This window comes from Anser brachyrhynchus (assembly GCF_964034855.1).
Source record: "Anser brachyrhynchus genome assembly, chromosome: 5".
Classification (NCBI taxonomy): domain Eukaryota; kingdom Metazoa; phylum Chordata; class Aves; order Anseriformes; family Anatidae; genus Anser; species Anser brachyrhynchus.
The window spans coordinates 62,423,916-62,440,879 of NC_137699.1; the positions used below are offsets into that span (position 1 = coordinate 62,423,916).

The 16,964-nt window shown below is 52.8% G+C and overlaps 2 protein-coding genes across 6 annotated transcripts in view; one reads left to right on the plus strand and one right to left on the minus strand.

The window, feature by feature from the left end:
* The window catches only part of GCH1 (GTP cyclohydrolase 1), a 30,157-nt gene extending 17,763 nt beyond the window's left edge, over positions 1 to 12,394 (plus strand). Inside the window, exon 6 of the mRNA XM_080594441.1 lies at positions 429 to 12,394. Coding sequence (XP_080450567.1) covers positions 429 to 555 — 127 coding nt within the window. The 3' untranslated portion in view covers positions 556 to 12,394. The remainder of the gene's footprint in view (positions 1 to 428) is intronic.
* Positions 10,949 to 16,964, minus strand: part of SAMD4A (sterile alpha motif domain containing 4A) — an 83,487-nt gene continuing 77,471 nt past the window's right edge. For 3 of the 5 annotated variants that reach the window (XM_080594426.1, XM_080594428.1, XM_080594429.1), the window contains one exon: positions 15,370 to 16,520. In XM_080594426.1, coding sequence (XP_080450552.1) covers positions 16,327 to 16,520 — 194 coding nt within the window. In that variant the 3' untranslated portion in view covers positions 15,370 to 16,326. Of the gene's footprint in view, positions 14,398 to 15,369; positions 16,521 to 16,964 lie in introns of those variants that run through there. The other 2 variants (XM_080594427.1, XM_080594430.1) reach the window with 1 other exon arrangement.

Below are 16,964 nucleotides of genomic sequence, written 5' to 3' on the forward strand. Positions count from 1 at the left end.
ATCTTAGCCTGCTCAGTGAAATGGCCTGGTGGGTTGGAGCTGTTTGAAGTGGGGGCTTGCCTTAAGCAGCATAGAGATGTGAAAAGTGGGAGCGTGGTTAGCTGTCCCAGTTGCACTGGATCCATGTTCTGCCTACAATGCACCCTCTACAGCAGAGCTTGAGTCTAGCACCAGGCATGTCCTTGTGATCCCACTGGAAAAGTGTGATTTTTGCTAGGATCTAAGGAGAGAAGGCAGTGCTCAGGAGCTGAGAACTTTTTTTCCCTAGAGAATAACTGAGATCCACTGGTGATTCTGACAAATCACCATTCTGGATACGGACATTATTTCCACCGTACTTAACGTGACCCTGTACAAATCATCTGTCTTCATGGGATTGCTTCTTTAGAGTACGTCTGACTTACTGACTTTCCTCTCATTTCTTCTAGGCACATGTGTATGGTAATGCGTGGGGTACAGAAAATGAACAGTAAAACAGTAACCAGCACAATGTTGGGGGTATTCCGGGAAGATCCAAAGACCCGTGAAGAATTCTTGACACTCATCAGGAGCTGAAACTGTTTTTCTCTGAATGCACTCTGGAGATTGTTCTGTCCAGTGTCACTGTCTGTTCTTACTTGTTCCTACATCTCACTCTTAAACTAAATTGTTGTGAATTGTTGTCATAGTCTTTGTTCAGTAAAAGACTTCTGATGGCAAACAAACTGTAATGATGAGGTAGGCTCCTCCTGGATTTCCGATGATGCTGATATCACAGAATTACAGGCTACAAATAGGGTTTTGAAAACACTTTTTCTCCATCTACAGTGCAGAATATACTGCTGTTAGGAGAAAAGCATGGTTTGGGAGTGAAATGGATATTTATGAAATAGTTATGTTAGTAGAATAAATACGATGCAGCACAGGAAACAATTGAAAGGCTGTGGATCCTTGTAGGACCACTTACATGCTGCAAATACTTTTATCTCTGCTGAAAAGAATGGTCCTGAATTGTCTCTGGCTAACTTTATTACAAGTCTTGCAGTGGCTGTTTCAGTATCTGGATATGTATGTTTTACCTCTCTGAGATGTTACCTCTGGTGGTGTTTTATATTCTTGCTAGTATTAACCCTCCTTTTTTTGTTGAATTTGTCTGAGGATTTAAAACACACTTTTCCTACCCTCTTAACATGCAGGGAATTACCTTCTAAGTGATTTGGAACATTCTTATCTCTCTGTATTAAGGGTTTTATGCACATTTTTCTCTGTGCCTCAGAAGGTCTCACCACTTTAACTGTCGGTTTCTTACTATTTTTAAGCAAACTTTAATGGGGTGGGCGGGGAACCCAGAGTCTGTCTGCAAAGAGCTATGATATCCAAAGAGTTTTTTAATATTTGTCTTGAGTTTTCCTTCTTGGATTTCCATGAGCTAGACTAAGAAACTAGATCTAGTCTGATCTGAAAATGAAGGTTTTTTTCAAGCATTTCAAGATTTGCATCTCTTCCACATTGGACCAAAGGTGGGCACTGAAATCCTGAACGCAGCACATTGTACTTCTGCCTGTTGGCAGGTCATTCCAGGCCAAGGTAAACTGAGATGACAACTTATTTCATAAGAGCAATTGAGAAAAGCATTTCCATGCCCATGAAAATGAATTAGACCACAATTTTCTGTCTATGTGGCAACCTCTGTATGTGGCAGTATTGGTACAAAAAGTTTCAGTCAGCTGGACTTGGCTGAACTTCTTCTACTTTGTTACAATTTTAATGGGAGTTTTGTAACTCTTAATTGGGAAAACATGATGCACAAATGAAAACCACCCTTCTCAAACTAAGCACAGGAGGCAAAACTTAACAAAGGAAATGTCAGCCAGGGTGTCAGATGCCCACAGCGCAGGTTCCCATAGTCACACTAGCTATGCTGAATATGAATCCAAGATGTTCTCTGTGCTAAACCTAAAAGGCAGTTCCTTGTCTGGCAAGCTGTGTCTTACCAACTTGTATGCATTCCTGCCTGTCACACAACCCTTGCGGGGAAACAATGAAAATCAAGCCAGGTCAAATTTCCATTGAGCCTGAAGAACTTTAAAGAGCACAAATAAGACAGGCTTAAAAAAAAAACAAACACAAACACACCAATTTATTACTGTAACTACCCTCACTTCTTGCCAATAGCCTCCTGTGTTTAATATAGTAGCTTTACCTTGGCCATCTTCACAGGGTTATTGGACAGATGTTTTATAATATTCTCTATCTTGGATTCTGTTAGGTGCTACAGAAGCTTGTCTGCTAGCATGAACAAGCTGTGTGTTGCACACTTATAAAATACACTGACTCTATGGCTCTCATTCTCCTTAAATGATTGAGAGCAGTTATCGCTGCTTTTCAGTTCAGTCTTGGTTTCAAATATTCAGCTGAAAAGCCTTAAGTCCTTCTTGCCTGAAGTTCAGAGTAAAACTCCTTTTTAGCTCAACAGCTGGGAGGTGAGTTTGAGGACCAAAGAGGTGCACACAACTGTTTCCCTCTGCTCGCTTCAGTTGCTTGAAAACTGAGTCTCTGTAAAACACGTTCTTACTCCTGAGGTAGTGAAAAGTTTGTGTTTTAACCACTTATCTCTATTCAGGATAAAGTTCATATTGCACCACCGCTGTTTTTAATTTCCATGTGACCTGTAGTCCTTAAAACATACCTCTCTACTCGTGGCCTTGGATTTTGTTCACGTATTTGTTGTAAGACTTGGTGCATTTTTTGGGAACGTTAATATTGGTCAAATACATGAGCTTTAACTACAACTAGTGTGTATATATGTATAGTTCGTACAGCCTACTCTTGTATCACGTTAAGTGTCCGTTGCCTCTAAAACATTAAAGCACAGTATTATCCTTTGGAGTGGTAGCGTCCTTGGTGGCTCTGAAAGGTGATGGCATCGCGCAAGGAAGCGGGTGGGGGAGTTTCTGTGCTTGCAAGTGCTCCAGCCCTGTGATGAGGTGTTCAGCTGCTCTTCTGGAACAGCAGTTGTCCCTGGTTGCTGGCAGGGCACCAAAAAAAAATAATTCTCCAAGACGGTGCAACTTTTCTTGTTCTCATCTTCAGTGTCATAGGAAGCAGCAGCAAATATCTTGGAGCAAGGAAGGGAGGAAGCAGGGGCTGCTCCCAAGCGTCCTTTTGAGGTCCCTTCACGCTTAACTCTTGCTCTTCTATGTCACCAGGCAGTTTCAAGGGGTGAGATGGTGTCTGCTGCGGTTGGAGCTGTGGCTGCACCGGCAGGTGAGCGTGTCCTAAAAGCTGCCCCCCCTCTGGAGGGGAGTGCTTCTTGGCCTCACCTGCAGCCTGGATGAGAAAATAAGAGGAAGAAGAAATGAAATGCCTGTATAAAAGTTAGCAGTCACTTTGCTAATCTCTTATCTACGTCTCTGTATCAAAGCACAAGATGAAACAGGCCAGGCTGGGGAAAAGGCAGCCAGAGAAATTTTGGGGCTGCAGGCAGGGATGGGGAATGTGCTGGGTGCAGCATGCTGTGTGGGTGAACTTCACGGCAGTCACAAATGGACAAGGAATAATGAATGAAAGCCCCCTCTGGTCTCGTGTATTTTTTTCTAAACGGACTGTGCTGTTTGGACATGGCTCTCCTGGGAAGCCTCAGAGCACTTTTATGAATTGTCTTTGTTGTAAAGCTGAGCTGCTTCTGCTTTTCTCATGGCTGTATGTTAAAGCTGGTGATTATGGTGGGAAACAGCCTTTCTGCCAAAACAGATGCTTCTGCAAGAAGTTTTCTATTCCCTGCTTTTTTTTTTAGGTGTGGGATTTGAAAGGAACCTCCCTGCTTTTGTAATCATGTGAAAAATCTGTTTTCTTTGAGGTGAAAAAATACTCGGCTTGGGAGTGTTTACAGCTCAAAAAACCTGATGAGAGTGCTAAGAACCAAAGCTGTAGGAGAACCAAGCTCTGTTACAAAAATGACAAACTCCTGTCCCTAAACTACCCCACCCCAGGAGATCCCATCTCTTAGCACAGGCTGCATTCATTTCCTGATAATGTTCAATGGTAACCTTCAGGAAATGGATGCTTCTCAGGTGTTTTTTGATTGCCACCCATACAAGCAGCTCCTTTTGTGTTTGTACTTTCACCTTGATTTTCTTTCCAGTGTCTTCAGTCATCTCTTCCGCACGTGACGCAGCGTCGCTTGTCCCTGATTCACCGCCCCAGCTCCTGGGCACGGCTCCTGGGTCCTCTCGCCTTGCCTTTCGCTTTCAGGTGCAGACGTTGTGTTTTGGTGCAGGTAACTTCTCTCAGCCAGGAGGCAATTAGTCCCTGCAGCAAAGAGCTAGGAGCCTGTCCTTGTCGTGTCAGTGTCCTTACGTATCCCCGCTTCCTGGCAAGGTGCATCCTCTGAGCTCCGGTGCAGCTCCTGCCCAGCCCTGCATGGGGCTGGACCTCACGCTGCCTTTGTGCTCTCAACCCAACTGTGCTTTGTAAGAGAATGTAGAAAATCTACAAGTCCAAATGCTTCTTCCTCAAAGCATCCTCTTGTGTGCAACCAGCAGCTGCTGGTGACCAAGGTTGGTCACACAGGTGGTGAACACGGGATCCTGCTGCCTGTGGATGTGAGATGTGGAGTCAGAAGACGCTCTTCCTAGCCAAAAATCTCTCTTCCTAGGCTGCAGTTGAGGGCCCTGATAATCCTGGAGGCTTTATGTAGCCGTCGCAACCTTCCAGGCAACCTTCCAGCAGCCCATAGTTGCTTAATGAGCTCAAATTGCTCATTACCTGGCCTCTGGTTTCTGCCCCTGCTGTCTCTATCGAGTTATCGGTGTTGGGAAAGACTCCGCAGTCAGCTCTGCCCTTTGAGCTTTAGCTAAGCCCTTCTGCTGAACTCCTGGAAATAACCTTTATGAAAAGCTTGCCTTCCAGTTGTATTTAAAGTTGCAGTCATGGTTTGGTAATCAAGAGGATATAAAAGATTAAAGCCCTTTTTAATAAGTCTTGGTCTGGGCTGGTAAGAGGGACATCAAACAAATCATTGTGCACAGTATTCAAAACAAATTTTGCTGAAATAACCCGAAGGATATCATAGCAAGGATTATTTTTAACAGCTTTTATTGCGTGCTTGGTGGTGGAGTGTTGCAGGGGAGGCAGAGTGTACCTACCGCGTCTCCTCTCTGCACCGCTGCTCCAATTGCAACAGGAAAGCAAAGGTTAAAACCCTGCCATAAGAGTCATTGAGCTACACAGGCCTATTTATTAAACTGTTTTAAAAGTGCTAAGGCAAACCAGAGTCTTACTTCTTTTCCCTGGGCTGCCCTAATGCCAGCAAGGCAGCAATTCCTGCGGGGGTTCCCTCTGCCCGGTCTCCACGAGTGACAGAGCAGTGGGGCTGTCTGGCTTTGTCCCCTCTGCACCAGGGAGGCACTTGAGATTGCCCAGAGGCTTTTTTTCCAACCCTTTCCCCATTTCTCCATCACCCATGTGCACCCAACCCCCTTTCAGGGTACAAGAACAGTGCTGGGAGCTGCAGGAGCTGGGGACCGAGGTCCTGGTGCAGGTGTCAGCACACCCTGCAGCAGATCCATGCATGGGAAAAGGGTTCTGTATTTCCTGCAAAAATGATGTAATCAGCACCCAGCGTTAGCAAGGCTATTACACTTTAGTCAAGGAAAGGCTGGGGAGGCGGGGTGTTATCTTTATATTAAAACCGATGATATAAAAGACCGGTGGCTTTCACCTGCTGCAGGAGGCAGAGCTCATCCTTAGCATGCTCCTCCTGCTCTAGCCATAAAAATCACCAGTTTTGTGGTCCGGGGATATGCTAATTACCAGGAGACAAAAAAAACATTGCCTCCAACACCTGTCCTGTTGGTGTCACTGTTGTGATGTACCTGCGGGATGCAGTTAGGGCCTGCAGGATCTCCGCTTGCTTTTCAGGCTGTGCAGGGTTACAGCCTTAGCCCTGCATCAACCCTTCCCACGGGGACCTGGATCCGAGCTCCGTGGGGGTGTCAGCCCTGGCTGTGCACCGCTGAGGCCCCTGCACACCTGGCCGGGACCCTCCTGCTCCGGTTGTCCCCACTGCTTGTCACTGGGGAGGTGAAACTGGGGGGGCAGTGACTGCTACCATGTGGGATCAATGAGAATGGAGGAAAGAAGAAACTCAGACAGGGCAGGGTTTTGCAGGAAAGCAGCAGCAGTGGGAACGACAGCTGGTCGCCGAGATCCTGTTCTTCAGCTCGGCGATGCTCGGGCCGTGCTCATTTACACCCCGAGGAGCAAGAGGAGCAACAGGGCAAGAGGCCCTGGCTGGGTGGCAGCGCCCCAGCCGCAGCCGGGCACGCACAGTCTGTGGCTCCCTCTGCTGAGCCCGGCCTGGAGCTCTCACAGGAGAGGAGTGAGAGCTTTCACGGGGCTGGAAGCAATTTTTGGGGCGGCTGCGAGGCCTCGGGCTTGCCCGAAGCCAGGCAGGGGGACAAGGGTGGGATGGGGGCACCCAGCCCCACCGCGGGGCGATGCTGCATCGGGAGCCCCTGCGCAGGGCTGGAGGCGGCGGTGGACTCTCAAAAAGCAGGGGGCTAAGCTGCCGGGATGATCTTCCATTTTATTAAAATTGGTCAAAAATCTCTGTATAAAAGTGGGAATTCTGGCTGAGCTGGGCAATTTGTTCTCCGAACAGGATGGCGCAGTGGGATGTTTTCTTAGAGGCAAGAAGGGGAATGCTGCTTTGCTCCTGCAGGCACCCACGCTGCAAACGCTGCCCGCCGGTGCAGCATCAGGCCCTGCTCTGCCTGCGCCTGGCTTTCAGCCCCTTCCTAAGCAGGGGCAGAGCCGTGGGCATCTCCCACTGCTCGCCGCAGGGAGAGGGATGCTTGACCCCAAATTGGGCAGGGATGGGTCCGCGATAGACTTGTGTAAGCCTCGCTCACCAGGCACCCTGCTGGGATGCGCAGAGGAGCGGCCTCATCTTTGTAAGGCTGCAGACCCTGCTAATGAGACCTATAGATATAGAGACTGATATAGTATGGATTTAAGGCTGTATGGATCCATAAGGCTTGCATGTGGCAGGCTTTCATTACAGTCCTTACAGCCAGAGACTTTGGTTTTGGCTGAAAGCAGGGTCGGAGGGCTGGGGTGCTATAGGGTCTTTGAGTGGTGCCGTGGCCACGCAAGGCCATGTCCTGGCACTGCCTGCGTGACCCCAAATGCTTTCTGCAGTGTGCTCCCGTCTCTGTGCAAAGCCAGGTGCCTAACACGGCTGGATGAGCTACTTAAAAAAAGAAATGAGTCCGTATGTGAGCTGTCGGCAGCGCGGTGAAAGATAATAGCAGCAGGTGAAGGTGCGGGGTGAAGGGCGCTCAGGAAGCGCAGGCTTCAAAGAGAAAGCGGGGAGCCAGGGAGGGGGCAGAGCACCTTGACACACCTGTAATAAAGCATGGCAGAGCCTTTGTTGTGTCAGGCACTGGGTTTTAGCATCAAGCCCTACATAAATCTTCCCCTGGCAGTCCTGCAAGCTGTGTGCCGTGGGGTGCCGGGGTCCTGCAGCTGATGGGAGGCTGCCCTGGGGCTCCAGCCCACGCCAGGACCCCAAAGTGCAGCGTGCGCGCGGGGATCCAAGGGCAGATCCAGCGCCCGAGGGTGCCGGTGCCAGCCTTACGTTACAGAGCTATTTGCAGATCCCTTGGCTGGCAGGCAGGCAAATAAAAATAGCTCGGGGACACTGCTGAGCCTGCTGGTGAAGTCGCTCCTCGCCTGGCTCTGAAAGCGCTGCCAAACGTCTCCGCCACCACAGCTGGATGGGGCTGGGCTGCACAAAGCTGCAACCGGCCCCCCGCAGCCCCCGGTTCTGGTGTTCCTTCCCCATTGAGGTTTGGCATCCAGTGGCATCGCCCTCCCATCACGAGGGGGTGACAGAGGCCACGATGAGCTTGCAAAGCCCTCGTGTCCCCGGCTGCGAGCCCCGTGCTGCTGGAGAGGGCAGGGATTTGGTGGGCGTTGGGAGTGGGTTCCTTGCTCGAAGGCAGCCCCCGGTTATTAAGCCAGTCGCCTTGGGGAATTAATTATTTCCTCCAACTCAAGGGCTTTGTCTCATAAAGCCCTCTCCACCCAGATTAAACGTTCCTGTAATGGGAAATCCCTGCCTACCGCCTGCGATGGGTTGATTGTTCCCCTCGGTGGTAAATCGGCGCGCTTTGCACCTGCACGGGGAGGCTGTGCTCGGGACACGCCGGGAGGACAGGAGCAGGCTGCATCTCATCTGCCTTCTCGGGTAGGCTCAGAAAAGACCCTGTTAAGAAGAACGAGGGCCTTGTGTGTCCCACAGAGGTGACAGCACACTGCTGTGAGACGTGCCTGGGACACCACGCAGCCTGGGGCAGCCCAGCAGCTGCTCCACCAGCTCCGAGGGGCTGGGCTGTGAGAAACCACAGCCTGTGTGAGCCCGACTGCCCCAGCTTGCTGGCTGGAATTGGCTCAAGCGTGGCGTAATCCCCGAGCCCAGGCTGGTAAAGCTGGGACGGATCCGCATCAACATCTCCTGACAGCATGGAAACGTTTCTTCCCCGGCCTTTCCTTTTTTAAGCCTGTTTCCAGTTAGCCCGTCAGCGGGCCCTGCGACTTTCCCTAACCGCATGGCTGCTGCAGACTTCCCTTGGAGCCCTTTCAGCCCGTCCAGCTCCAATTTTCCACCCTTTTTTTTTTTTTTTTTTTCTTCCCCTTTTCATTCAATATTAGCGCAACAAACACGTGCTTTGAAACCCAAACTGCAGACGCACGTACGTGGAAAGTCAGACTGTTTGTGGAAGGAAAAAGCATTTCGCTGGGTTTTAGGTGACGCTTTTCTTAGCCGCTTTGAGAGGGCGAGGCGCAGTGTGGTCGGAGGGTGCTGATCCCCGCGTGCTGCTCTCCCGGGCAGGGTAATTCGGGTGGGATCCAACACCTCCGTGAGGCTTTCCCTCCTGGGGTAGCCCCTCCTGAACTGCCCAGGAGCATCTTTAGATGGAAGGAGCTTGAGGACATGCTGCTGGGTGCTCGGCCTCCTGGTCGGGCTCAGCAGGGTTTTGCTGGGAGTTTCTTCCAGGGAGAAGCGGATGAGGCGCTCACACGACCTGAATAAGCCCATATTTGCAGGTCTTTTCCTCACGAATGATGTTAGTCCCCTGCAGGGACACCGTGGCAGGGTGCCAGCCATCCTGGAGGTCCCTGGAGAGCACCTACAGCGTCCTCCTGCTGCGGGTGGTCGAGGAGCTGAGGGGAGATGCTGTGCTGCACCTCCTGCTTGCAGCCAAGGGGGACAGGGACCCTGCATGAATGTCCAGGGATGAGGCTTGGGAAGCCAGAAACTCACCTGGAGTTGGGTCTGGGGAGGGATGTGGCTGTGCACAAGTCCTGGGGCCTGAGGGAAGGCACCCATGGGTGCTGCGGGAGGCCGCTCTTGGTAATCTCGTAAAGGTCACGGTGATCGGGGAGGTTTCTGAGGCCTGGAAGAGAGCAAATCTTACTCCTTCCCCCATGAAGGAGGTGCTGGGGAGCTTGAAGGTGCCGGAGGAGCTAATCCTGGGCACCATTTCTACACCTAAAGGACATGCAGGTGATGGGAGCAGTCAGCGGGGGCTCACAGAGGGACGTCGGGCCTGGCCGGCCTTCAACGACGAGGTGACGGGCCCAGTGGTCGAGGGGCAAGCAATGGGTGTTTTATTTCGATGTTAGTGAGCTTCTGACAGTCTCCTACAGCATCCTCACGGACAAGCTGATGAAATAAATACCAAGAGAGGGTCAGCAAAGGGATGTGGCAAGTCCTGCCACCAGGGAGGGACAGCCCCACACACCGACCAGCTGGAGAGCAGCCTTGTGGAGAAGGGCCTGGGAGTTCTGGTGGCCCACGAGCCAGCGATGTGCCCTCATGGCAATGAAGGCTGGCAGCAGCCATTCAGAGGACCCTCTCCTGCAGGTCTTTGCTCAGCACTGGTGAGGTTGGCTGGTGGCCCCACTGCAGGAGAGACACGAGCACAGTGATGGGCCACGAGGCTTATTTAGGGCTCAGGGCGGTTGTCCTTATGGGAAGAGGCTGCAGGAGCTGGGGCTGAGAGCCTGGAGAAGTGGAGACTCAGGTGGTTCCTATTGATGAGTGTAAGCACCTGAAGGGGGTAAAAAAGGCAGAACTGGGTTCTTCTCAGAGTTACAGCAGGCGATGGGCACAAGCTGAAGTCCAGGAAATTCCATTTACATGCCAGAAAATGCTGCTTTTTTACTGTAAGGGTGGTCTAAGCCCAGAACAAGCTGCACAGCAAGGTTGTGAGGATGCCACCCCTGGAGATGTCCCAAACCCCACCAGCCAAGGTCCCAAGCATCCTGCTCATACTGCCACTGCGCCCAGCAGGGGCTGGGTGGGACGATGATACGCTCATACCACGCACTGAGCTCTACCTCTTAGGGCCCAGCAATAGGTTTAGTGCTAAAACAAAAGCTGCCGCTTCTTCCCTTCCTTGGTTCTGCCCAGAGCAGAGCTGTCGGGAACACGCCAGCCCTTGGAGACCCCCACAAAAGCCGAGAAAATATGGGAAAAATCAGAAGTCGTGGTCCTCACAGCGATTCAGCCCAGCCTTACAACATGACCCAAATGCTGGGGCTCACTGAGAAACCGCTTCCCCCACGTGCAATGGGAAATGCTGCCGGTGCCCCAATTCCTGGAGCCCCAATTCCCGCTGATTTCCAAAGAAATCTGGTATCCGCATAGCTGCCAGCGCGTGGGCAGCCCAAGGGGACAGAAAAGAGTCTGCGTGGGGAATGCTGCGGATTTGTAAGCAGCAAACTCCCACCATGGGATTTATATAAAGCTAAAACAACCGCCCCGCAGAGCGGAGCTACTCCTGTCCTCCCATCCTTTACCCCACCAGGCTGGCCATTTATTTTGTGTCTTTTTTTTTTAAGCGACCATCTGCCAACCTGCCAAAAAGAGAGTAAATAAAGAGGCGACACACCCCAGTGTTACAAAACCTTGTATTAATCATCTCCCTTCACTTTCAATATAACGTTGATATGAAATATAGCCATGATTCCTAGTTACATGGGAGGAAATGAGTAATAAATACATTGGAGCAAGTTTAAATCACAAGGGTGTTTCACTGGTAACAACATTTGAAAACTGTACACTTGCAAAGACCAGCATCTCCAAACATTAGTATTTCTTTATATCAGGAAGCTTTTACATGTAACAAACATGCTATTTCCATATATGACAAAATTTAAAAAATATGCATTGCTTGGCAACATTAACTAGGCAAAAATATTTCTTTGTGCACTAACTTTGTACAGAAAAAACAGGACTAAATGCATGCATGTACAATAAAAGTCTGCCCGGAAACGGCATGCAACAGAAGAGAGTTCAAAGCTCTTTAAAGTAAGCTTACAATATGCATAAATACATAAGGGTTATATATTAATAAGGGAGGAAGTATTCTGTTTAACATTATTAACATTCCTGTTTTTTGTGTTTTTTTTTTTTTTCTTCCTATTCCTCCCAGAGGAATACACATTCACCTTTAAGTAAAGATAAAGGAATACAAAAAATAAAACTCACTTTGCAAACTCTGATGACTTGTATAAAATCAACTTTAGTGTTATATCGTAGCTGTGTGCAAATTATACGTCTGCAGGACCTACTTTCCATCAGGCACATCCAGAAAGCCAACCCGGGGGTGGGGGGGAGGGCGCGTCCCCGCGCCCCGACATGGAGAAAGGTGACAACAGAAATCCTCGCGCTACGTGCTGACCCAACCCTGGCCCGTGCTGACCCAACCCTGGCCCGTGGGCCGCGAGCCGCAGCGTGGCGGGGCCGCGGCGGCACCCCCCAGCGATTCGTGTCACGAGCCGAGCACCCAAAGGCGCCGGCTCGCGTCAAGCGCCCGCGCTCCTGGCTCGGCGAAGGCCTCGTCCCCCCCTGGAGAAGGACGGCGACACCTCAAAAGAAAAGGGCTTTTCCTCAGCGTCGCGGCCCGGATCGGGGTGCCGGGTTTGGGGCCGCGGGCATCAGCACCAGGAGCCAGTGGGAGCCGCCGGGGCCGCGCGCCCAACGCGGGGTGAGACCAAGAAGCGGCGAACGCCGGCGGGCCGGGAGCCGCAGGGAACAGTTGCACGTGGGGTGAATACAAAAAAGAAAGGCACTGCCGCTTTATTACTAAATATTTGACTTCACAGCCTCATTCATGCAACTGTTTTTTTTTTTTTTTTCAGTTTTATTTTTTTATAAATAATTTTTTTTTTCTTAATTTTAGGATTTTTATTTGTGTGTTTCTTTTTTTTCTTTAATCTTTAAACAGAGCTCTGTTACCTGCACTCAGCACAGGCCTCCCACAGAGCCAGGAAGGACTTCCAAAATGTAACTGAAGCCACTTTTTTTTTTTTTTTTTTTTTTACTTAAAAACAAGGAACAGCAAACACAACTAAGTAGTTATTAACCTATACACTGTCAATGGAAAATAAGCTTAAAAAAGAAAAAAACAAAAAAAAAAAGGAAAAACAACAACGAATTATTTGGTGGTTGTTAATAACAGACATTATCATGGTTACCAGCCATAGCAAGTTCACAAGTAATATATCCAAAATAATCTCTCTAACAATCAGATAACCTCTGTTTCTATATTCAGCAAAGGAATAAATAGAATCTCAGCTTCGGGTCTTCCTTTCGAAAGCCTGGCGCCGCGGTGCTCGCGCTTGCCGTGGGTGCTGGGTGCCCCCCAGCCTCGCCGCGCCCCCTCCCCTGCCCCGCTCGTTTTCAGGCTCCTCGCAACACTTCCCAGCCCCTCCTGGGCTCTGGTTTTCCTCCTCCGCTCTCCTCCCTCCCGTAAACATCACCTCAAGCCTTCCGGTAAACAGGAAACCAAGAAATAGCAAACATAAAACATTTGGCACTTTTTTTTTTTTATATATATATATATATAAAACTACTTAAAAATGCTGCATCGCAAGCGGGTTTCCAGATCTGCCAGCAGCCGCCACCAGCCCTCCCCAGCCCTGCTCAGCCCTCAGCCCGCTTTGGAAATGACCCTGCCGAGGGCTTGGCACCGAAACCCCGCTCCCGGCAGAGCGGCCGACCGAGGCTTTTGGCCGAGCCCATTCCGGCAGCGCCGCCGTGACCCCGCTCGCAGCCTTCGCTTAGCTCAGCCCGGGCTGCGGCCGCGCTTACAGCAAAACCAACCCGCAGGAGACCACGCTCCTGCCTTGAGCAATCGGGATTTCTGGAGTTGTTATTAATTTCCGCCACCAAGGCTGTCAGAGGAGGTGGGCACGAGCCACCCTAATCCACATCCCCTCCCCGGTGCGTTTCGTGCCCCAAACCGGGGCGGCCTTTTGGTGCTCGCTGCGCTCTCGCTTGGTTATTTGTGCACGATGAACACGTGCTCGCTCCCAAACCTCCCCTCGCCTGGCGGCCAGGACCCCCCCCGGCCGTCCCAGGGCTGGAAAAGCCCCTTTTTAACGGGGTTTTAATAGGATTTAGAAGCGGTTCGGGCAGGCTGGGCAGATGTGTAAAGCCAGGATGCAGCACCTTCCCGCTACCCACAAGACAGAGAAACGGACACTCACCACACACAGCATCGCCCCTCGCCGACATCCCCGGGCCCTTGGCCAGCCGGCCACCGCGAGGGCGGCCGGACAGACGGACACAACCCCCGGCAGCGGGAGTGCGCGCCCTTCGACACCGCTGCCGTGTAAACAACAGGCAGGTCGCCATTTCGGGTGCTCTTCGCAAAACTGAAAGGAAGCTTTGTTGGATTTTTTTTTTTTTTTGGATTTTTTTTGTTTGTTTGTTTTCTTTTTGAATTCGCTCGCCCTTTTTCGGCTGCTGGTCCAGCCCCTGAACTCAGCAAAACGCGAGCCGGCGATGCCATGGGGCATTTTTGCAAACGGCACCGATGGGACAAGGCCAGGGACCGGGCAGGTGGCAGCACCCGCGGGGTCTCCACTTGCCCTGGCCCTTGCAAATCCTCCCCAAAGGGCTTTGGTCACCCGCAGGTGCTATTGAGTCGTTGCCTGGTTCAGAAACAGGGTCTGCCCACGGTGCGCTGGTGAAACCTCACTGTCAGCACTTTCCTGCCGCATCCCCCCCACCCTCCCCATGCTTTTTTTTTTTTTTTCCATCATCATCGCCGTTTATTTTTTGCCGTTTCCCCCCTAGCATGGATGTAATAAATGACAACACAAATTCCAAGTCTAGTGATATGTTCACAAGGACAATCTACACATTCACAAAATTAAAACAGGAGAGAGAGAGAGAGAGAGAAAGAGAGAGAGGAGAGAAAGAGAGAAAAGGATGCAAGCTGTCGCTGAGGCTCCCGCGCGCGCCCGGACCTCGCCGCTGGACCCGCAGCAGTTGTTCTCCTGGCCAGCGCCGCCGCTGCGCCGTCCTCTAGATCGTGGAGGTCCGGTCGACACCATCTGCAAGCAGGAAGGGAAAATTAGAAGGGCCCTGGGGGCTCACACTGCTCCGCTCCCCCCCCCCCAGTGATGCCCTGCAGTGAGATGGGGTTATTCCTTCCCCTTCCATCCTCCCAGTGGGGTGTGGGAGGGTTTTGGGGGTGCTGGTGCTGCCCTGGTGCTTGTCCCCGCACTGCTCCATGTCAGAGCAGCCCCGCCAGTCCCTGTCCCACCCCTGGAGGGTAACACCACCAGCCTGGGATGTTGTTCCTGCCCTGCCCCAGGTCACTTTTTTCAGGAGCAGCTTGGGCTTGTGGCGATGTGGGTGAGAGTTTGGGACCCTCCCCATCCCGGCGCATGGGGACAGGGATGGAGCTGGCCCCGGGGTTCTGCCTTGTCCCCTCCCCAGCTAATCCAGCCCGGCAACGCCTGTGCTGCAGGGATGAGAAAACAAAAAACCCGCAGGATCTTTTGGCTATCCACAGCCCCCAGCCCCCGTCCCAGCAGGGACGCGTCCAGCCGCAGCCCAGAGCCCGGCAGTGCGGGATGCGCGACCCATCCCAAAACTGCACAAACGAACCTGCCTCGAGCATCTCCCTCCCCTCCTCCCCTGCACACCGGGGGCTTTTACTGGGGCAGAAAGTGCACCCCGACCCCATTTCCAGCCCTCCGGGCCGGCTCCCCACAACACGAGATGCTCCCCTGTGGGAGCCAGGGCAGAGCCCAAGAGCTCCTCGGCGGCCCCCCAGGACCCCATCCCAAAGCCCCGGGGCGCACGGCGGTGCTGCCCGCTCCTCCGCCACCCTGCACGATGCAGAACGGGCTGCGTTATGCTCGGGGGGGGGCACGTGGAGGCAGGACACAGCGGGTTTTGTTGCGGGGCTGCCCGCCGCGGCACCCGAACAGAGCGCTGCCTGTTACACCGCCCCGAGCACCGCTGCCGCCTCTCCTTCAGCTCGGCCGGGTGGAATTTAAGACTTGAAAACAAACAGGTTTGTTACTCTCTTTTTTTTTTTTTTTCCCCCAAAGGTTTATTATTATTATTATTTTTTTTTTTTTGCAGAGCTATTTATAGCACAACCGCTTTGGAGAGGCTTGGGGTATGCGACCTGGAAAAAAATAACTCGGAGGAGCAGTACCCTGCGGAGGAACAACACAGTTAAGCCTCGCCTGGGCACACGCCGGAGGAACGCTTCGGGTAACAGCAGTGTCCTTGTTTTCACGGCCAGGGGTGCTGCCAGCACCCTGCTGCCTCGTACAGTCCTCTCTCCCGCGTCTCTCTCTCTCTCTCTCTCCCCGGGACGGGCCGTGCCATCGCTGCAGGGAGCCGCGCCGGGGGCACCCGTCCTCCCCGCGGGCTCCCGTCCTCCACCGTCCGTCCGTCCGCGACTTTCAGGGCGCGAGGCACGAGCTGGTTATTCGGGAGGGTCTGCGCGCCGCGGGCTGCTGAGCTCGTCCCATCTTTGCGGGCTGGGCTGGGGGCTCCCGCGCCATCCGCGCTGGCAGGTCCGGTGCATCGGTCGGGGGCGCGTGCGGTGCCTCCTGGGGCTCTCCTCTCCCACCTTCCCTGCCCATGCTGCAGCCTGGCCCTCCTCCCTCCCCATACCTCGTCCCCATGGGTGTCCCGGGCTGCCAGCATCGCTGGCGCTGCGACCGCAACGGGACGGCTCCAGCCCCGTGCCTTGGGACTCCCGGATCCCCCAGCAAAGCGGGGCCAGGGCTGGCAGAGGGGTAAAAATGCTCCAAAGCCTGTGAACCAGGTGGCTTTATCGCTAACTAACAGCGGACTAGTGAGCTACCACTAATTACGGTTAGCAAGCTAACTAGTGGCTAAGAAGCACAGGCTGTGCTAGTGCTGGCCGCGATCCCTGCGTTCGGTTTTACCCCTCTGCCCCGACGCGGCTTGCCGAGACCCCCTCCCCGGGAGCAGCGTCCATCCCGGCCCGTCCCTCAGAGCCACAGCCTGTCCCAGCCCTTGGGGGGCGCGGGGCAGCTCCCGGGGGGCTCGGCCGAGGCCGCCTGGACGTGCTGGAAGAGCCCGAGGAGGAGGGAGTGCTCACCGCTGAGCGCGTGCTCCGTCATGCTCAGGCACAGGGACTCCAGCCTGTTGTTGATGTCAGGTTCAGTCACCGGCACCTGGAACTCTGCAAAGAGACAGGGACAGGAGAACCCGGTCAGGGGACGCGCTGGGGACCCTGCCCCGTGCCCCAGCGGGCACTTACGGGGTTGGGAAATGCCCTTGGGTTGGGTTTCTCCAACCCCAGCCAAGACCCACCCGCATCCCAAGGTCACTGGATTTGGCGCTTCGCTTTCCGATGCAATAACCTCAGGCAAGAGGAGTTTGCCAAAACCGTCACTTTCCCCCCGTATTTGCTAGCAAGGAGGTGTAATTTGGTATCGCAACAGCAGACGGATGGACAAGAGGGCTGGGGGGGGGGCTGCTGCTGAGCCCCTCGGCTTTCCCATCGGTGGCCAAAAGGCGCCGCTCCTTCCCTAAATACCCCGTTGGTAACCGATACGCGGCCCCAGCCCGGGCGGTATTTCAGCCCGTGGGTCAAACGGCGCTCCGGTGCAAGCTTTAAATAGCA